The following is a 22,713-nucleotide window of genomic DNA, read 5'->3' as shown; positions in this document are numbered from 1 at the left end:
TATTTTGATCCTCTCCGTTTGTGGATAATTAATTAAAATGAATTATAAGTTTATGTGTGTGACTACTATTTATGATTATGAGTATGTAGTGGTTGGTACAATAATTGGATATTCTCTTTTTTTTTTTTTGAGATGGAGTCTTGCTCTGTCACCCAGGCTGGAATGCAGTGGCGCGATCTTGGCTCACTGCAGCCTCTGCCTCCCGGGTTCAAGCAATTCTCCTGCCTCAGCCTCCTGAGTAGCTGGGACTACAGGCACACGCCACCATGCCTGGCTGATTTTTTTGTATTTTTAGTAGAGATGGGGTTTCACCATATTGGCCAGGATGGCCTTGATCTCCTGACCTCGTTCCATCTTCCTTGGCCTCCCAAAGTGTTGGGATTACAGGCGTGAGCCACCGTGCCCAGCTGGGCTTTCTCTTATGGAAATATTTTACCTGTGCCAGAGAAACTAAGTATCATTCAAGGCCAGAAATCAGGATATCCTAGCTAACCCCTGGCCTCTACTAACAAAATATTCATGTTGGAGATAACTAAATTGGCACTAAGAGTTGCCAATATAGTAGTTTGGCAGATTAAAAATTTGGCACCTAAATGGTTATTGTCAATTCTGTGTTAGAAATTTTTTGCCCAAATTCTGCATATTTTCTCTTTTTTTTTTTTTGAGACGGAGTTTAGCCCTTGTTGTCCAGGCTGGAGTGCAGTGGCGCGATCTCGGCTCACGGCAACCTCCGCCTCCCAGGTTCAAGCAATTCTCCTCCCTCAGACTCCCAAATAGCTGGGATTACAGGCATGTGCCACCACACCCAGCTAATTTTTTTTATTTTTAGTAGAGATGGGGTTTCTCCTTGTTGATCATGCTGGTCTCAAACTCCTGACCTCAGGTGATCCACCTGCCTCAGCCTCCCAAAGTGCTGGGATTATGGGCGTAAGCCACTGAGCCACCGTGCCTGGCTTCTTTGTTGAGACGGAGTTTTGCTCTTGTTGCCCAGGCTGGAGGGCAATGGCGCGATCTCGGCTCACTGCAACCTCTGCCTGCCAGTCTCAAGCGTTTCTCCTGCCTCAGCCTCCAGAGTAGCTGGGATTACAGGCGGGCACCACCAAGCCCAGCTAATTTTTTGTATTTTTAGTAGACAGGGGGTTTCATCATGTTGGCTAGGCTGGTCTCAAACTCCTGACCTCAGGTGATCCACCCGCCTTGGCCTCCCAAAATGCCGGGATCATAGGCATGAGCCACTGTGCCTGGCCATTTTCTGCATATTTTCTATGTAATCATTTTGGCCGACACTGTGGCTACTGCTGTAATCTTAGCACTTTGGGAGGTGGAGGTGGGAGAATTACTTGAGCACAGGAGTCAACATAGCAAGACCCTGTCTCCAGGAAAAAAAAAAAAAAGGAAAAAATTTTCTTACAAAAAATTCATATATATAAAATTAAATTCAAAATATTGGTGATAAGGAATTGAATTTGTTCAGATTTTCTGTTTTTTGAAATGTATCTATGAGGAAAGAAGTATAACAAACAGTTTTGTATGCTAAGCTTTGTCTAATTCATCTGGCAGTGAATTCTGCAGTGAATTTTCCAGATAACTGAAGTTTACCCTTTGAGGCCCTTAGACATTTTAAAAAAAGTTTACTAGGCTGGGTGTGGTGGCTCACGCCTGTAATCCCAGCACTTTGGGAGGCTGAGGTGGGTGGATCATGAGGTCAGAAGTTTGAGACCAGCCTGGACAACGTGGTGAAACCCCGTCTCTACAAAAAAATACAAAAATTAGCCGGGCGTGGTGGCACATGCCTGTAATCTCAGCTACTCGGGAAGCTGAGACAGAAGAATTGCTTGAGCTTGGGACGCGGAGAAGCGGAGGTTGCGGTGAGCTGAGATCATGCCGTTGTACACCAGCCTGGGTGACACAGTGAGACCCTGTCTCAAAAAAAAAAAAAAATTTACTAATCTGAATGGAGATATTTCTAAAATACATTATCTTTTTATGCTTTGCGATTCCTCATAGTGTAGGTTTGTTTCATTGTTTTTTTTTTTTGTAAATATTGAACTTTATTCTGAACATCTCTCATTGACCCCAAACTTTGTACTATAATTTATCAGTTTCATATCTGTTTTTTGTTTTTTTTTTTTCTTTTTGAGACGGAGTTTTCGCTCTGTTGCCCAGGCTGGAGTGCAGTGGCACAATCTCGTCTCACTGCAACCTCCACCTCCCGGGTTCAGGCAATTCTTCTGCCTTAGCCTCTCTAGTAGCTGGGATTACAGGCATTCACCACCACGCCTGGCTAATTTTGTATTTTTAGTAGAGACAGGGTTTCACCATGTTGGCCAGGCTGGTCTTGAACTCCTGACCTCAGGTGATCTGCCTGCCTCCACCTGCCAAAGTGCTGGGATTAACAAGTATGAGCCACTGTGCCCAGCCATATCTATTCTTTTTTTTTTTTTTTTTTTGAGACAGAGTCTCACTCTGTTGCCTAGGCCAGGCTGGAGTGTGCAGTGGTGCGATCCCGGCTCGCTGCAACCTCCACTTCCCGGTTCAAGGGATTCTCCTGCCTCAGCCTCCCGAGTAGCTGGGATTACAGATGCATGCCACCACGCCTGGCTAATTTTTGTTTTTTTGTAGAGACCAGGTTTCACCATGTTAGCTAGGCTGGTCTCAAACACCCGACCTCAGGTGATCCGCCCGCCTCTGCCTCCCAAAGTGCTGGGATTACAGGCGTGAACCACCGTGCCTAGTCCATATCTGTTCTTTTTCTTTTTTTTTTTTTTTTTTTTGCGACAGGGTCTTGCTCTGTCGCCTAGGCTGGAGTGCAGTGGCGTAATCTCAGTTCACTGCAACCTCCGCCTCCTGGGTTCAAGTGATTCTCCTGCTTCATCCTCCCAAGTAGCTGGGACTACAGGCACCTGCCATCATGCCAGGCTAATTTTTGAATTTTTAGTAGAGAAGGGGTTTCACCATATTGGCCAGGCTGGTCTCGAACTCCTGACCTTGTGATCCACCTGCCTCGGCCTCCCAAAGTGCTTGGATTACAGGCCTGAGCCACCGCACCCGGCCAGCCTGTATCTGTTCTTTAAAGTTGTTTTGTTTTCCTTACTCTCATATTCTTCTTGCTGCTTATTGTGCCTTGTTGCTGCCTGTTGTGCAATTTCTTCCCTCTTGTATTTTACTGAACATATCTGAAGAAGCCCTAGTAGCCAGATCAACAAGCTTGTTTGGGCTAAAAAATCAATTTCTGTGTGAGAGTTTGTTGGATTCTCTTCTGAGTAAAGGGTATGCGTTTTATTGTACGGACTTTGTATCACCTATTTTGGCTTTTCATCCAGGCCTTTTTTTTTTTTAGCTTCCTGGTTCTGGATATAACTGATACTCTGATACAACCTGGGTAAATGTGGTCTTGAGTAGTAAATTATCTGTGAAGCTTCTCTGAACTTTGCCACATAAATGAGCCTGCTCTTATTGTAAAGTAAATCTTACTCTAATCTGTATGCGAGTCAGTGGGAAATAACAGCCTTCTAATGGCTTTTGTTGTTAACTGAGATTAGTTCTCTAGATTTTAGTGATTTCGTTTTGAACACCATACAAGTATGTGGTTCTTGGTTTATTTGGTCACTTGTAATCTCTTTAAAATTTTATTTTAAATTAGGAAATATTTTAGAAATACAAGAAAGTCACACACTTTGAGATAAAAGAGATGTTAATGTTTTGCCCCATTTTCATCAGACTGTGCATGCTTTTTTTGGGGGAGGAATAAAATGTCACAGATACCACTAAAGCCCATTTCCATCTCGTCCCACACCGCCCCTAGAAGTAACTTCTTTCTTCAGGTTGGTGCGTATTATTCCTTTTTATTCCTATGTATAGTTTAAAACTTTAATTGCATATTAGTAGCCACAAACATCACATACCAATATTCTGTGCCTTTTGCATTTTTACATTAATGGTAATTATTTTTGACGTTCTGCAAGTGGCTCTTTTCAGTGTCTCTTGTTAGAAAACTTGGCTCAACTTGAGTTTACTAATTATTTGCTTCTTCTTGTCTTTAGCTGTTATAGAATTGTTCCACCAAGGCAACAATTATTGCTATTTTAATGGTGAAATCAGTTTTATTAGGCAAATTGACTAAGCTTCAGACTGATTGGCATTTGGAATTGTCACACTGGAGATTTTCTTTTACTGAAATCTCAGGACATTGACAATCAGAAAAAAACTCTCTTGAGTCTTACTATAGTACATGTAAGATATGTTCCTGAGTGACTGTAGTAAAGACTCATTCAGGAAAAAGTTATCTCCGATTTCTGCCTCCCTAGCTCATAGGAAACTTCCATTGTAAAGTTGTTACCAGGCGTCAAGCTGCCTCTTTGGTACAGCCCTTACTTAGTATTTGGCTAAGTTGAAGTGCAGTCTATATAGAAGGCCAAGAAGACTTAATCCTGGGTTTGAAACAAAGCAAGGATACATTAACATTCTATCCTTTAATAACATCAAGTAGAAAAATTGAAAATGAGCTTGTTATCAGTGCACTTTTATATGCCAACCTTGTTTCACTTGTGTTTTAAACTTGGAAACTGAAGATTTTAATGCTGAAATTTCTTTGAATTATTACCTGTTTTTTCAATAGTGGAACACACAGCTAATATTTACTAACATGAAGGTGTCAAAGGTGAGAAATCATGTGCTACACCATCAGGTCAGCACTACTGTTGGGAAGAGCAGCATCACAAAGAGCAGTGTTACACTGTGTTGTAGTCAGCACATACACTTATGTCCAAACAGATATTTTAAATTACCTTCTTGGGGTAGTACATATATGCTGATATCCAAAGTGCCATGTAATACAATACATAGTTTTTAAAATTCATATCATTCTGATCAGAAGCTTTATAAACTGTTAGGTGAATGCTGTTAGATGATATGAGAGCACAATTTAACCTGTGTGTGTGTATGTGTATGTCTTAACATCTATTAAGTGATGACTACATATGAGGCACTAAGTGCTAAAACAGACACTTTCCATAGATTATCCCATTATTGGTCAACTTTTTAAATCAGTGCATCACTAATGAGACAGGATACTGACCAATTTTTAAAATTTGAATGGATTTCTATTTTTAAGATAAGTACCTTTGTTCCTTTGGTTCCTCCCTCCCACCCTTCCAGAAATGGTAGTATCCTGGAAAAAAAAAAATTAGTAGCAATTCAAGAAACAGCTTAATTCATTAGTATAAATAGATGAGTTTCCCTTAAACACAGGAAGAGTTGGAAGTTACTTGTAATTGGATGTTGTGCATGGTGCCTTTCCAAAATGCACAAATACTTTCTCTCAAATGGTTGCAGTAGTAATGTGCTGTGTGATTTGGCATGTATAATATTGTACAGGTATCTTGACATTGGTGGATTAACTGCTTGGCTACTGCGAAATTCACTGTAGATGTTGATGGATGAAAATGTGGTTGCCTAGATAATGATTAAGACCAGTAACTAAACCACGGTTATTATTTGGCTGGCATAAACTTCAAATTCAGAAAGGTTTTTATTCATTTTACCCATTGGAGCATACCCCAGTAAATGCTTCATTTCTTTGTGTTTCTGATTGTTTGTTTGTTTGTTTGTTTAAGATGGAGTCTTGCTTTTGTCGCCCAGGTTGGAGTGCAATGACGTGATTTCGGCTCACTGCAACCTCCGCCTCCTGGGTTCAAGCGATTCTCCTGCCTCAGCCTCCCGAGTAGCTGGGATTACAGGCACCTGCCAATCTTTGTATTTTTAGTAGAGATGGGGTTTCACCATGTTAGTCAGGCTGGTCTCGAACCCCTGACCTCGTGATCCACCCACCTTGGCCTCACAAAGTGCTGGGATCATAGGCATGAGCCGCCGTGCCCGGCCATGTTTCTGAATTTTTAAGTCAGCTTCTGAATAGGCAAAGAATTCTTTTTGTTTTTTTGTTCAACTTTAGTGCTATAAATCGCCAGTTGGACACAAAGGTTTTAGTGCTGTTTAGGTATGTTTTGGTGAAATAAACAGTGTGAAGGAATATTGCCGCTTAAAAGATAAGCCATTCATTAAATGACATCTTTGTTTTGAAACATGAAGATTTATGAGAAGCATTTTTTTTGTGAGCCAAAGTAGTTTCACTTTATGTGTTAGAGATTTTGAATAGCTCGTTATAGACTTTGTAACTTACTGTCTCTCATTTAGGTCAGGTAATTTTAGTTGCCAGCTAATCATGTTTAAATATGTATTGGTTATTAATAAATGATTACCCATATACAGGTTTTTCATGCAGATATCATATTACTCTGATGTTCTTACCTAGTTTTGTGGTATGTTCAGTTGTCTAAGAGCATTGTTGATCTGCACACAGATTTTGTTTGGTCTATACAGTGTTTCTGAAAACTTGAATTAGTTACCGTTAATAAAAAATTGAGAGATTGCACATGAAATCTGAATTTGTAGCTTTTTTTTTTTTAAATTGGAAGATCAGGCCAGGTGCGGTGGCTCATGCCTGCAATCCCAGCACTTTGGGAGGCCGAGGCGGGCAGATCACCTGAGGTCGGGAGTTCGAGACCAGCCTGACCAACATGGAAAAACCCTGTCTCTACTAAAAATATAAAATTAACCGAGCATGGTGGCACATGCCTGTAATCCCAGCTACTAGGGAGGCTGAGGCAGGAAAATCGCTTGAACCTGGGAGGCGGAGGTTGCGGTGAGCCGAGATCGTGCCATTGCACTCTAGCCTGGGCAACAAGAGCGAAACTCTGTCTCAAAAAAAAAAAAAAAAAAGAATTGGAAGATCTGTCAGCGCTAAAACTGCCAGTCACCATAGTGATAATTCATTGGCTCCAAGAACTGGCTACCATCTCCTCCTTTTAAGGGGTTGTGCACAGCTTCCACATGGCTTGCTACACTTAGCTGCCTCTGGAAGCATTTCTTTGTGATTTAGGGCATCTGTGTTTTTGTTATTTTAGATTTAGAACCTTCAAATGTCTGGAAATGAATTTGAAGTTTTGTTTAAAACAACAAAATAAATGCATATAATCAAGGTTATGACTAAATTGAAAAATGCACAAGAGGCCGGGCGTGGTGGCTCACGTCTGTAATTTCAACACCTTGGGAGGCTGAGACGGGCGGATCACGAGGTCAGGAGTTTGAGACCAGCCTGACCAACAAGGTGAAACCCCATCTCTACTAAAAATACAAAAATTAGATGGGCGTGGTGGTGCACACCTGTAATCCCAGCTACTCAGGAGGCTGAGGCAGGAGAATTGCTTGAACCTAGGAGACGGAGGTTGCAGTGAGCCAAGATCGCATCATTGCACTCCAGCCTGGGCGAGAGAGCGAGACTCCATCTCAAAAAAAAAAAAGAAAAATGCACAAGAGTGTTAAGCAATTCACAGTGGAAAAACTTAATGGCACACACACATACACACGAGAAAAGATGTATAGTAACCAATGTTATTAGTAATCAAGGAAATTCTGATTAAACCAATGGACTATCATTAAAAATTTTTTTTTTTTTTTTAATTTTTGAGACAGAGTTTTGCTCTTGTTGCCCAGGCTGGAGTGCAATGGCTCAATCTAGCTCACTGCAACCTCCACTGCCGGGGTTCAAGTGATTATCCTGGTTCAGCCTTCCAAGTAGCTGGGATTACAGGCACGTACCACATGCCTGGCTAATTTTGTATTTTTTTTTTTTTTTTTTTTTAGTAGAAATGGGGTTTCACCATGTTGGTCAGGCTGGTGTTGAACTCCTGACCTCAAGTGATCCACCCACCTCAGCCTCCCAAAGTGCTGGGATTACAGGCGTGAGCCACTGTGCCTGGCCAGGACTATCATTTAATTACCCATTAGATTGTCAAAAATATTAAAGTTTTTCAGAACATGCTGAAAGTGGGATTTCTTTATTCTTTGCTCATGGGAATGTCAGTTGACACCACTCTAGAGGATAATTTGGCAGTTCTTGGTAAAGTTGAAGATTTATGTCCAACAATCCGGAAAGTCCACTATTAGGTTCCTTTCCATGGAAAAATTTTCTCATGTGTGCACAGGAAAACATGGACCAAGATGCTAGTTTGTTTGTTTGTTTATTTATTTATTTATTTATTTTTGAGACAGAGTCTTGCTCTGTCACTCAGGCTGGAGTGCAGTGGCACAATCTCCACTCACTGCAAGCTCCACCTCCCAGGTTCACGTCATTCTCCTGCCTCAGCCTCCTGAGTAGCTGGGACTACAGGCGCCCACCACCACGCCCGGCTAATTTTTTGTATTTTTAGTAGAGACAGGGTTTCACTGTGTTAGCCAGGATAGTCTCGATTTCCTGACCTCATGATCTGCCCACCTCAGCCTCCCAAAGTGCTGGGATTACAGGCGTGAGCCACTGTGCCCGGCCTTAATTTTTGTATTTTTAGTAGAGACAGGGTCTCTACTCTCTATGTCAGCCAGGCTGGTCTTGAATTCCTGGCCTCAAGTGATCTGCCTGCCTGACCCTCCAAAAGTGCTAGGATTACAGGTGTGAGCCACCACACTTGGTGGTAAGAGTTATTGTATAAAGTTTTGACATAATTTATAGTGTCAGCCTTCTTCCTCTATCCTCACAGAAGGCCTCATGGTGAGTTTGATGTGCAGGTTAAAATATATGATTATTGCAATATGTTGTAAGAAATGTTTCCTAATTAAGATTTTTATGAAATTAAATTATTTATTTATTTATTTATTTTTGAGATAGAGTCTCACTCTGTTTTCCAGGCTGGAGTGTAGTGGCACGATTTCATCCCACTGCAATCTCCGCCTTCCGGGTTTAAGCAATTGTCATGCCTCAGCCCCCTGAGTAGCTAGAATTACGGGCCTATGCTACCTTGCCTGGCTGATTTTTGTATTCTTTTTTTTTTGAGACGTAGCCTCACTCTGTCGCCCAGGCTGCAGTGCAATGGTACGATCTCGGCCCATTGCAAGCTCACCTCCTGGGTTCAAGTGATTCTCCTGCCCCTGCATCCTGAGTAGCTGGGATTACAGGTGTGTGCCACCAGACCTGGCTAATTTTTAGTAGAGATGGGGTTTCACCATGTTGGCCAGGCTGATCCCAAACTCCTGACCTCAAGTGATCTGCCTGCCTTGGCCTCCCAAGGTGCCAAGATTATAGGTGTGAGCCGATGCCTCCAGCCTATTTTTATTTTTTGAGACAGAGTCTCACTCTGTTGTTCAGGCTGGAGGTCAGTGGTGTAATCATAGCTCACTGCAGCCTCGCTTGACCTCCTGGGCTTAAGGGATCCTCCTCCCTCAGCCTCTCCAGTAGTTAGGACTATAGGTGGGTACCATCACACTCATCTAATTTAAAAATTTTTTTTTGTCTCACTATGTTGCCTAAGCTAGTCTTGAATTTTTTTTTTTTTTTTTACTCATCCATGTTTCTGTTTATATATAGGATAACAAATTCAGGAACAATGGGAAAGTAATATATGAGACCTTAATAGGAAATACAGTAGAGATTACAAAACACCACCATTTGATTTTTTATGCAAATACATCAGTATCCCAATATTTTTACTCACTTGCTAAATAAAGCACACGACTCGAAATGCTAAATAATTGTTAGTCTAAATCTTTTAAAGAATAAAATGTTGGTGAAAAACCAAAATTGTTTAGTAACGTATGTATGACCTTGTTTATTATCTATCATAGACATCAAGATGATCATAGTTAATACCAATTTAAGCTTTACAGAATACTGTTTTAGGCCCAATACTGATATATTAAATGAAGGTATCAGAGAATCTTGTATTTATGGCATCAGGTTATAAAGATCTATTCAAAATCATTTTTGTCAAAGTTTAAACACTGGAACAAAAGTCAGATTGTTTCTAAATGAGACACAAAATTATTCTTGCTAATAGTACAGGTTTTGTCCCTAGTCTTGAATTTTTGACCTCAAGTAATCCTCCTGCCTCAGCCTCCCAAAGTGTTGGGATTACAGGCATGAGCCACTGTGCCCAGCCCTTTAATAGTTTAAAATCAAGGTTTAAGTAGAAAACATTATTTTATTTGGCTCATTGGTTAGATGTAAGTGATATGAAGTACTTAAACATCCATTGTTGTTTTTAATATAATTTGGAAAATATGAGTTGCTTTGGATTATTAAAACTTCATTTATTTGTACCATTGATGCATAAATTCTCAGTCTAGGTTTTAGCGAAGTCTGGATTTTAAAAAATTGACTGTGATATTAGTCCAAGTCTTACTAACATCATTATTATTATTTGAGAGACACAGAGTCTTGCTCAGTTGCCCAGGATGGAGTGCAGCTGCACAATCACAGCTTATTGCAGCCTCAACCTCCTGGGCTCAAGCAGTCCTCCCACTTCAACCTCCTGAGTAGCTGGGACTATAGGCACACACCACAACTGCTGGCCAGTTTTTCTATTTTTTTAGAGATGGGGTTTCACCATGTTGTCCAGGCTGGTCTCAAACTCCTGGGCTCAAGTGATCCTCTTTGCTTGGCGTCCCAAAGTGCTGGGATTACAGGTGTGCGCCAACACACCTGGCCAAGTTGTATATACTATTAATCTAGGCTATTTCTGACACTGTTGGTTTTTCTTTTCCCCTTAGGTGAGGCAGGCGACTAATCAGATTGTGATGAATTGTGCTGATATTGATATTATTACAGCTTCATATGCACCAGAAGGAGATGAAGGTAAGAGCTGTTTTCCATTTTAATTTGCTGTCTGCATGTGCATATGTGGGGTGTGTGTGGTGTGTGTGTGTGTGTGTGTGTGACATTTTCAGGTTAAGACTTCAATGTTTGTTACTTTAGAAATGGGTAAATTCAGCTGGGTGAAGTGGCTCACGCCTATAATCCCAGCACTTTGGGAGGCTGAGGCGAGCAGATCCCTGAGCCCATGAGTTTGAGGCCAGCCTGGGCCACATGGTGAAACAAAAACAAACAAACAAACAAAAATATTAGCTAGGCATAGTGGTGCGTGCCTGTCGTCCCAGCTATTTGGGAGGCTGAGGTGGGAGGATCTATTGAGCCCAGGTGGCCGAGGCTGCAGTGAGCCATGATTGCGCCACTGCACTCCAGCCTGTGCGACAGAGTGAGACCCTGACTCAAAAAAAGAAAAAGAAAAAAAAGGCAAAATGTTTATGGGAACTATTGAATAGTATAACCTAACAGTATTGTAAAACAAAGTAAATGTCACAATTTATTTTATTTTTAAATTTATTTTTATTTTTATTTTTTTGAGACAGAGTCTTGCTCTGTCGCCCAGGCTGGAGTGCAGTGGCGTGATCTCATCTCACTGCTATCTCTGCCTCCTGGATTCAAGCAGTTCTCCCCGCCTCAGCCTCCTGAGTGGCTGAGATTACAGGTGCCCACCACCATACCTAGCTAATTTTTGTATTTTTAGTAGAGACAGGGTTTTGCTATGTTGGCCAGGCTGGTCTTGAACTCCTGACCTCAGGTGATCTGCCTGCCTCTCAAAGTGCTGGGATTACAGGTGTGAGCCACCACACCTGGCCAAATGTCACAATTTAAATTCTACTTCCAAAATTAACTTATTTTGTGATACTAGGGAAATCACATTTTCATAAGTATAAAATGAATGTAATCTGCATAATAAAGCTGATGAGTTATTTGAAAAATTAAGTACTTTGAACATGAAAGTCTCCTCAAAGAGGCTTCGTTTTTATGTTTTTCTTTAAATTTTTTTTCTTTTTGTACTATAGTTTAAAATTGAAATAAGTCATACTCCTAATTCAGAGAAAAACATTTGCTTTATGAGACAATGTGAAGATTAGAAGCTAAATAATGGAGTTAGTTATAGGGGAAGAACATGTTAAAAAGAAACATGGTATAGAATGTAGAACTCCATCAGTGTCTATAAAATGAGAACTATTTTAGACCTTACAATTTTAGTATGAAAGTAGTCCATTTTGACTGGAAATCTTATTCCCATATAAGCTGCTTTTTAAATAGATACCAAGTTTGGCATAAACTCTTACAAGTACATCAGTGTTGGAGCTGGATTGCTTTTTACTTTTTTTTTTTGATTGAGTCTCGCTCTGTCACCCAGGCTGGGGGGCAGTGGCATGATCTCAACTGCCACAACCTATCTCCTGGTCTCAAGCCATCTTCCCACCTCACCCTCCCAAGTAGCTGATATTACAGGCATGTACCACCATGCCTGGCTAATATTCGTATTTGTATTTTTGTGTAGGTAAGGGGTCTCACTATATTGCCCAGGCTGCTCTTGAACTCCTGGGCTCAAGGGATCTGACCTCTTCGGCCTCCCAGGTTGCTGGGATTACAGGCAAGAGCCACCACACCTGGTTGCCTTTTTACTTTTGATTTCACCTAGACATTTCTTGTCAAAATGGTTATTGGTTACTCTGAGACTTCTTTAATATAAAATAATTTGTGGCCGGGCGCGGTGGCTCACGCCTGTAATCCAGCACTTTGGGAGGCCGAGGCGGACGGATCACAAGGTCAGGAGATCAAGACCATCCTGGCTAACTTGGTGAAACCCCGTCTCTACTAAAAATACAAAAAATTAGCTGGGTGTGGTGGCGGGCGCCTGTGGTCCCAGCTACTCGGGAGGTTGAGGCGGGAGAATGGCGTGAAACCGGGAGGCGGAGCTTGCAGTGAGCTGAGATCGCGCCACTGCACTCCAGCCTGGGTGACAGAGCGAGACTCTGTCTCAAAAAAAAAAAGTACACATTTGATCTTTTAACTTACATTTTATATTTTGATTTCCTCTCTCCTTTACATTATACTGAAAAGAAGTTTCATTTTAAGGCCTCATAACATTTATGATTTTTTCTTAAACTATTTTGTCTATAGAAAGTCAAAGTAGTAGCAGTTGAACATACTGTTCCCAAGAAGTACTTAAGTTCAATTGATTGTAAATTAGATCAAACTGCTGGAAGAACAGATTCTTCAAATGGACTTGAGTGAGTGCCAGCTTTTAAAAAATTGTCTGGTAAATGAAAGAGTGATTATTTAATTTCTTTAACTGTGGAGAAAAATAAAAGTACTTTCGCCAGGTATATCAAAGCAACAAGGCTTTCTTTGTTGCAGGTAGAGAGTGTTTAAATTTGATGTGTGGTTTTAAAGTGGTATGTAGATAGGTAGATCTAGTAATATAAATGTGTACCTTCCAGCTGGCATGGTTTCAGCTCAAGTTTGTTTTTTTGTCTTCCTGTACTAAAAATGTCAGAATAGAATTCAGGTGACTGAAAAGTTCTTTTTTTTTTTGAGATGGAGTCTCACTCTGTCGCCCAATGACCTCAGCTTGCTGCAACCTCCGCCTCTTGGGTTCAAGTAATTCTCCTGCCTCAGCCTCCTGAGTAGCTGGGATTATAGTCATGTGCCACCACACCGGGCTAATTTTTGTATTTTTAGTAGAGATGGGGTTTCACCATATTTGTTAGGCCGGTATTGAACTCCTGGCCTTGTGATCCACCCGCCTCAGCCTCCCAAAGTGTTGGGATTACAGGCGTGAGCCACCACGCCCGACCTAACTGAAAAGTTTTGAATATGCATAACCGAATGGTGCTAAGCTCATAATGATCTGTATCTCACGGAAACCCAGTTAGTGTTCTTACTAAGAGAGTCAGGAGAGAAATGAAAACTTAATGGAAAAGAAGATTTGGAGAGAGATTCTGATAAAACATTAAATTATTTTAGATACATAATATATATTCAATGCTGGGTGCGGTGGCTCACGCTGTTATCCCAGCACTTTGGGAGGCTGTGGCGGGTGGATCATGAGGTCAGAAGTTCAAGACTAGCCTGGCCAAGATGGTGAAACCCCATCTCTACTAAAAATAAAAAAATTAGCTGGGTGTGGTGGCGGGTGCCTGTAATCCCAGCTACTTGGGAGACTGAGGCAGAGAATTGCTTGAACCGGGAGGCAGAGTTTGCAGTGAGCTGGGATCGTGCCACTGCACTCCAGCCTGGGTGACAGAGACTCTGTCTCAAAAAAAAAAAATGTTTTCCTTCAGAACTAGCTAAGGTACATTTCTCAACGCTTTCTACCACAGCAACAGGAAAAAACTTGAAGTCATGTGTAAGCCCATGTAATTTTAGAGTTTAAGAGAATGGGAAGTTGTATGAATTGTTAAAGTTTGAATTGGGGGCAGCCAGGTGTGGTGGCTCACACCTATAATCCCAGCATTTTGGGAGGGCTAGGTGGGTGGATCACCTGTGGTCAGGAGTTCGAGAACAGCCTGGCCAACATGGTGAAACCCCATCTCTACTAAAAACACAAAAATTAGCTGGGCGTGGTGGCAGACGCCTATAATTCCAGCTACTTGGGAGGCTGAAGGCAGGAGAATTGCCTGAACCCGGGAGGCGGAAGTTGCAGTGAGCGGAGATTGTGCCACTGCACTCCAGCCTGGGCGACAGAGCAAGACTCTCTCAAAAAAAAAAAAAAAAAAAAAAAAGTTTGGATTGGGAACAGGGATAGTTTTGGCCTTACACACACACACACACACACACACACACACACACACACACACACACAACACAGAGCTTAATTTTGCCCTTGGACATGGTAGCATTTCATTATTTTTACCTTATGTGAGGTTATAACATGTTTCTTTAGAAACTGGGAGTTATGAATTTGCTAGCTCTTTCCAGGGCTGTATGCTGGTGACGGGAATAAATGAGTCAATAGGAGAGGTCATTTTTAAACCCAGCTAATCTCATCTAGTGCCTGTTGATACTTATGATTGTCTTCTGCAAGAGTGATTTAGTTATCTGTAGCCACTAAATCTTAGCACTTTAAAAGTAAAATCAGAGCCGGGCATGGTGGCTCACGCCTGTAATCCCAGCACTTTGGGAGGCCGAGGCAGGCGGATCACGAGGTCAGGAGATCGAGACCATCCTGGCTAACACGGTGAAAGCCCGTCTACTAAAAATACAAAAAATTAGCCGAGCATGGTGGCAGGTGCCTGTAGTCCCAGCTACTCGGGAGGCTGAGGCAGGAGAATGGTGTGAACCTGGGAGGTGGAGCTTGCAGTGAGCCGAGATCGTGCCACTGCACTCCAGCCTGGGCAACAGAGCGAGACTCCATCTCAAAAAAAAAAAAAAAAAAAAAATCAGAAAATTACTTTTAAGGCATGCAATTGTTGCTTCTTTTAATTTTTTTTTTTTTTTTTTTTTGAGACAGAGTTTCACTCTTGTTGCCCAGGCTGGAGTGCAATGGCATGATCTTGCTCACTGCAACCTCTGCCTCCTAGGTTCAAGCAATTCTCCTGCCTCAGCCTCCCGAGTAGCTGGGATCACAGGTCTGCACCACCACGCCCAGCTAATTTTTGTATTTTTAGTAGAGACAGCGTTTCACCATGTTGGCCAGCCTGGTCTCGAACTCGAGACCTCAGGTGATCCACCTATCTCGGCCTCCCAAAGTGCTGGGATTACAGGCATGAACCACCACGCCTGCCCCAGTTATACCAGATATAAGCAAATTTGCTAGTAGTTTAGATTTCTGTAATTGTGCCAACTACACATCAAGAGACTATTTAGCTTTGTTACAGAAGTCAGCATCAGTTTCTTTTTATAAGACAAGACCTGTTTTTACAGACTTTTGTATTTCTCAATGGAACTTTACTCTGAAGATACACTCTTCCATTTAAATACTAGTTCCAAAACCTACATTATATGGTGGCTGCTTAATAAACATTTAACATTTTGGTTAATTTAAATCTTGTTGATGTGTATACATGAATAATTGGGCTAAAAGCAGATACCTTTGATTATTGTGAAACTTCAAGTAAATATTGTGTGAAAAGGACCCCTTCTGTCTCACAAATTCTGGCCCCTCAGCTCACTGTCTGAACAGTGATTCCCTTGCATATAATAAATTCCCTTGCCTTATCTATAATAATAAATGAAGTTTATTATTTTTTGAACTTTTTACCCCTGTAAATATCAAGGTTCTTTTTGCCTAAGTGGTAATTTGTGTCATTCAAGGAGTTTTTATTAAATATTATTATTTGAGACAGAGTCTCACTCTTATTGCCCAGGCTGGAGTGCAGTGGCGCGATCTCGGCTCACTACAGCCTCCATCTACTGGGTTGAAGTGATTCTTGTGCCTCAGCCTCCCAAGTAGCTGGAATTACAGGTGTGTGCCACCAAACCTGGCTAATTTTTAAATTTTTGTAGAGATGGGGTTTCCCCATTTTGGCCAGGCTGCTCTCAAACTGTTGACCTCAGGTGATCCACCCACCTTGGCCTCCCAAAGTGCTGGGATTACAGGTGTGAGCCACTGCACCAAACCTTAAATACTCCTGTTTGATAGTTTGATAAGTGTGAACACAAGTCTGAAATAGGTTTCTTTGCTTGCGAGAAACTATAATGAATTGCCAAGACAATAGTGACAGAGGGCATATTTTTCAAAGAGGAAGAGTTTATGTAGTGTTAACATTAAGACAAAAATCTTAAGTTTCTGATTTCTGATCTTGTTTGTTGGGATTTCTTTCTTTTTCTTTTTCTTTCTTTCTTTTTTTTTTTTTTTGAGACAGGTCTTTCTCTGTCATCCAGGCTGGAATGCAGTGGCACAATCATGGCTTACTGCAGCCTCCTGGGCTCAAGTTACTCTCCCACCACAGCCTCCCGAAGAGCTGGGATGGCAGGCATGTGCCACCACACCTGGCTAATTTTTTAATTTTTGTAGAGATGGGGTTTTGCAGTGTTCCCCAGGCTAGTCTCAAACTCCAAGACTCAAGCAGTCCTCCTACCTCAGCTTCCCAAAGTGCTGGGATTGCAGATGTTAGCCACTGTACCTGGCCCTTGTTTGGATTTCTATGCTTATCTGTGAAATATATTCTGGTTTCTCTGCAGGATAGATCCATTTTCAAATAAACAACCGCTAAGTATCATTAGTTCAAACTGGAGCCAAATAAAGAAATGTCAGCATTAGAAGGAGCAAGTGATAGTTAGCCAGCCCCTTTATTCCTTTTTAGTGCAAATCAGAGATAAAGAACATGAAGTTTGCAGTGTATTTGCATTCTTTCACTTTTACATTTGTTGGTTTTGAATAATATTGAGGGGCTGTCTGATAAAGAACCTGTGTAGGTTTCCATATGGCTATATACAAAGTATATGAGTGTAGAATAGTTGTAAATTTTGTCTTAGTTATATTTGGTAAGTTTTAAAACATTATTTAAATAGCCTTAAGGTGATATGGATTGCTTTAGTGACTGCTGTTTTAGGAATTTAGTTGGCTTATTGCTGATTATAGAGGGAATGTTTTATCTTCTTTTTAACCTCCAGTTCAGGTTAGGTGCCTAACCAGTGAAACATTTTTCATAATATAATGTTTAATAGTGATAATTATAAAAATAATGATGAGTTTAGTGTTTACTCTATACCAGGCACTAAGTGCATTACATATTCATATAGAGAACAACTCTAGGCACAGAGAGAGTATCTACTTTAGGTAATAAAGCTGATAAATGTTAGAGCCAGGATTCAAACCCAGGCGGTTTGGATCTAGGGTCCATGTACTTGCTACTCTATTGCCTGTCATTAATGTAACCACATCATATCGCAATTATTTGTTTGTGTCATGTCTGTACTACTTTTCAGTGGAATCTTAAGATCCTTGAGGGGCCGGGCACGGTAGCTCACAGCTGTAATCCCAGCACTTTGGGAGGCCAAGGCGAGCGGCTCACCTGAGGTCAGGAGTTTGAGACCAGCCTGGCCAACATGGTGAAACCCCATCTCTACTAAAAAAAAAAAAGCACAAAAATTAGCTGGGCGTAGTGGTAGGCGCCTGTAATTCTAGCTACTCGCGAGGCTGAGGCGGGAGAATTGCTTGAACCCGGGAGGCAGAGGTTGCAGTGAGCCAAGATCGCACCATCGCACTCCAGCCTGGGGGAAAAGAGACTTCTTCTCAAAAAAAAAAAAAAAAGATCCTTGAGGACCAGTAATCCCTGGTATCTGACATATAGTAGGGATTTAATAAATATACATTGAATGAAACGAAGAAAATCTAGATAAATGGAGTAAGTCTCATACAGTAGTTCCTTCTTATCTATGGCGGATGTGTTCTAAGACCCCCAATGGTATGCCTGAAACCACAGATAGTAGCAAAACTTATATACGCTATGTTTTTCCCTATACATATGTACTATGATAAAGTTTAATTTTTACATTAGAAATAGTAAGAAATTAACAATAGCTAATAAAAAATAGAACCATTATAACAATATACTGTAATAAAAGTTAATGAATGTTGTGTGTGTCTCTCTCTCTCTTTTTTTTTTTTGAGACGTTGCTCTGTCGCCCAGGCTGGAGTGCAGTGGTGCGATTTCAGCTCACTGCAACCTCTGCCTCTGGTTCAAGCGATTCTCCTGCCTCAGCCTCCTGAGTAGCTGGGACTACAGGCGCATGCCACCACACCCAGCTAATTTTTTGTGTTTTCAGTAGAGACGAGGTTTCACGGTGTTAGCCAGGATGGTCTCCATCTTCTGACCTCATGATCTGCCCGCCTTGGCCTCCCAAAGTGCTGGGATTACAGGTGTGAGCCACCATGCCCAGCCACAATATCTTTTTTTTTTTTTTTTGAGATGGAGTTTCACTCTTGTTGCCTAGGCTGGAGTGTGATGGTGTGATCTCGGCTCACTGCAATCTCTGCCTCCCGGGTTTAAGCAAGTCTCCTGCCTCAGCCTCCCAAGTAGCTGGGATTACAGGCTTGCGCCACCACGCCTGGCTAATTTTGTATTTTTAGTAGGGACGGGGTTTCTCCATGTTGGTCAGGCTGGTCTCAAACTCCTGACCTCAGGTGATCCTCCCCCCTCAGCCTCGTAAAGTGTTAGGATTACAGGCATGAGCCACCGTGCCCAGCCAATCTCTTCTTTTTAAAAAAATTTATTTCATTTATTTATTTTTAGAGGCAGAGTCTCACTCTGTTGCCCAGGTTGGAGTGCAGTGGTACCATCATATCTCACTGCAGCCTCAAACTGCTAGGCTCAAGTGATCCTCCTGCTTCAGCCTCCCAGTTAGCTAGGACTATAGGTATGCACCAACACACCCAGCTAATTTGTAAAAATTTTTTGTGAGTCAGGTCGGGCTTTATTGCTGAAGTTGGTCTTGAACTCCTGGCTTCAACAATCCTCCTGCCTCAGCCTCCCAAAGTGCTAGGATTATAGGCATGAGGCACTGTGCCCAGCCTCTCTTATAGTATCTTATTGTATTATACTCACCCTTCTTCTTTGACATTTCCAAACTGCTAGCATCACTACTCTTGTGCTTTGAGGCCATTATTAAGTACAGTAAAGGTTACTTGAACACAAGCCTTGTGATACATTGACAGTCAATCTGATAACTGAGATGGCTACTAGGTGACTAATGGGCTGGGTAGCATATACAGCATGGATAGGTCAGAGAAAGGGATGATTCATGTTCTGGGCAGAATGGAATGGGAGGGCACAAGATTTCATCACACTACTCAGAACAGTACAGTTTAAAACTTATGAATTGTTTGTTTCTGGAATTTTCCATTTAATATTTTCAGACTGGTTGACTCTAGGTAATTGAAACTGTGGAAAGTGAAACTGTGGATAAGGGGGGACTTGTCAGGTCTGCGTTTCTTCATGTGCTCTATCCTATTAACTTTCTAAGGGTAACAAAATTATTTTGTATTTGAGATTATTTTGTTGCCAGCTTTAACGTGTATTTTACTTCTCTTTGAGGACTACCATCAAGACATTTACTAATTGTAAAGATTCTTTACGGTGTTTTAAATATTAAGAAAATGGAGAGCATAAAAAACTGCTGTAAATTATGTAGTTTTGCATTAAATGTAGAGAAAACACTGATTGCATAATGTTAGTAACATTGTAGTGTATGCTGTTTTGTTTGTTTTTTTTTTTTTTTTGAGATGGAGTTTCGCTCTTATTGCCCAGGCTGGGGTGCAATGGCATGATTTCGGCTCACCGTAACCTCAGCCTCCCGGGTTCAAGTGATTCTCCTGCCTCAGCCTCCTGAGTAGCTGGGATTACAGGCATGCACCACCACACCCGGCTAATTTTGTATTTTTAGTAGAGATGGGGTTTATCCATGTTGGTCAGGCTGGTCTTGAACCCCCGGCCACAGGTGATCCGCCTGCCTCAGCCTTCCGCAGTGCTGGGATTACAGGCGTAAGCCACAGCACCCGGCCATGTATGCTGTTCTTAAGTGTGAAGCTGGAAGAGTTAGTTGTTCTCCAAATCAATGCTTCCTTACTTTTTTTCAAGGCATTAGTAGAAACTGATGTTTTCCTGGTACATAAGGAAGAGGTGGCTCACAACTGGAGGGTATCAGAGATCTTTCATTGCTCTAGACTCTACCAGGCTGATCCACGGGCCAAGGGAATTATTATCTTGATAAACCTGTAATCCATGTTTGGATCTGCCGCAGTTAGGGAAGCTCTGCTATAGTTTCAAGTTAATAGAATTAGAAGGGAAGTTAGGTAGTAGTCAGGGCTCATTTTATTTATTTGTGCCTTCTGTTTTACTTTTTTTTTTTTTTTTGAGATGGAGTCTTGCACTGGCGCGACCTCGGTGCACTACAACCTCTGCCTCCCGGGTTCAAGCAGTTCTCTTGCCTCTGCCTCCCAAGTAGCTGGGACTACAGACACGGGCCACCACGCCCGGCTAATTTTTGTATTTTTAGTAGAGATGGGGTTTCCCCATGTTGGCCAGGCTGGTCTCGAACTCCTGACCTTGTGATCCACCTGCCGTGGCCTCCCAAAGTGCTGGGATTACAGGCGTGAGCCACCGCACCCAGCCTGTTTTACTTTTTTCTTGATCCCAGATCTTTTTCAGTTCTCTTGCTTTTTTTTTTTTTTTCAAAGAACTAACCATTGCTTTGTAGACCTCAGTTGACTATTATTTCCTTATTAACTTCTACTTCCTTTGGGTTTACTTTGCAAGGTTTTGTTTTTTTTTTTTTGAGACGGAGTCTCGCTCTGTCGCCCAGGCTGGAGTGCAGTGGCGTGATCTTGGCTCACTGCAATCCCTGCCTTCTGGTTTCAAGTGATTCTTATGCCTCAGCCTCCTGATAGCTAGGATTACAGGCATGTGCCACCACACCCAGCTAATTTTTGTATTTTTAGTGGAGGCGGGGTTTTACCATGTTGGTCAGGCTGGTCTCAAACAAACTCTTGACCTCAAGTGATCCGTTCGCCTTGGCCTCCCAAAGTGTTGGGATTACAGGTGTGAGCCACCGCCACCGTGCCCGGTCTACTTTGCAGATTTTAAAAAACTTCTTTAGGCTGGTCCCAGTGCAGTGGTGTTTATAACTCATCAATCATAGCCAGTTACAGATTTCTTTGTTCCTTCTCCACTCCCACTGCTTCACTTGACTACCCTTAAAAAAAAAAACAAAAAACAAACAGAAGTCTTGAGATGGATGTTTGGCTTATTACTTTTCAGTCCTTCTTTCTAGTATATTCATTTAAATTATAAATTTTCATCCTAAAAATGTACTGCTTTTAGCTGCAGCCCACACCGTTTTTGGTTTGTTTGTTTTGGGGGAAATTCTCCAGGCAGTAGTTATGGCTGTTGTTGCTTGCTGCTGCTTCTTTCCTATTTTTGTTGATAGCTTTGTGAGAGTACCTGTAATGTTGACATACTATAAAGGGTACATCTTAAAATATGTAATTTGATAAGTTTTCTCATGAATGTAACCAGGTAATGAACATATTCATCACCCCAGAACATTTCCTCATGCCCCTTTATAATCCTTTTCTCCCCTTTTCCCTGCTCCTTCCCCAGGCAATTATGATTTGATTCCATGTTTTTTTGTTTTTTTTTTTTTTGGACAGAGTCTCTGTCGCCCAGGCTGGGGTACAGTGGCTCTGTCTCAACCTACTGCTACCTCCACCTCCCAGGTTCAAGCAATTCTTGTGCCTCAGCCTCCCGAGTAGCTGGGACTTCAGGTGTATGCCACCAGACCTGGGTCATTTTTGTGGGGTTTTATTTGTATTAATTAATTAATTTTTATTTATTTATTTAGAGATGGAGTCTCGCTCTGCTGCCCAGGCTGGGGTGTAGTGGTGTGATCTCAGCTCACTGCAACTTCCGCCTCCCAGGTTCAAGCAGTTCTCCTGCCTCAGCCTCCCAAATAGCTGGGATTACAGGCTTGTGCCACCATTCCTGGCTAATTTTTTCTATTTTTAGTAGAGATGGGGTTTCACCATGTTGGCCAGGCTGGTCTTGAGCTCCTGACCTCAAGTGATCCACCTGCCTCAGCCTTCAAAGTGCTAGGATTACAGGCATGAGCCATCACACCTGGCCCACCCCCCACTTTTTTTTTTTGAGACGGAGTCTCGCTCTGTCACCCATGCTGGAGTGCAGTGGCTAGGTCTCGCGGCTCACTGCAATCTCTGCCTCCTGGGTTCAAGCGATTCTCCTGTTTCAGCCTCCCAAGTAGCTGGGATTACATGCGCCTGCCACCACGCCTGGCTAATTTTTGTGTTTTTGTAGAGACGGGGTTTCACCGTGTTGGCCAGGCTGGTGTTGAACTCCTGTCCTCAGGTGATCTGCCTGCTTTGGCCTCCCAAAGTGCTGGGATTACAGGCGTGAGCCACCACACACGGCGATTCCATGTTTTTTAACATGTAGTGTTTTTGTTGTTTGTTGTTTTGAGACAGGGTCTCACTCTGTCGCTCAGACTAGAGTGCAGTGGTACAATCACAGCTCACTACAGCCCTGACCTCCTGGGTGCAAGTGATCCTC

The 22,713-nt window shown here is 42.0% G+C and overlaps 1 protein-coding gene across 4 annotated transcripts in view; it reads left to right on the top strand.

The window, feature by feature from the left end:
• Positions 1-22,713, top strand: part of NPEPPS (aminopeptidase puromycin sensitive) — a 103,398-nt gene that overhangs the window by 12,919 nt on the left and 67,766 nt on the right. For all 4 annotated transcript variants that reach the window (XM_058446056.1, XM_058446057.1, XM_058446059.1 and 1 more), the window contains one exon: positions 10,597-10,681. In XM_058446056.1, coding sequence (XP_058302039.1) covers positions 10,597-10,681 — 85 coding nt within the window. The remainder of the gene's footprint in view (positions 1-10,596; positions 10,682-22,713) is intronic.

Source organism: Hylobates moloch, unplaced genomic scaffold (genome assembly GCF_009828535.3).
Source record: "Hylobates moloch isolate HMO894 unplaced genomic scaffold, HMol_V3 SCAFFOLD_10, whole genome shotgun sequence".
Taxonomy (NCBI): Eukaryota; Metazoa; Chordata; class Mammalia; order Primates; family Hylobatidae; genus Hylobates; species Hylobates moloch.
This window is presented reverse-complemented; position numbering and strand designations above follow the sequence as displayed.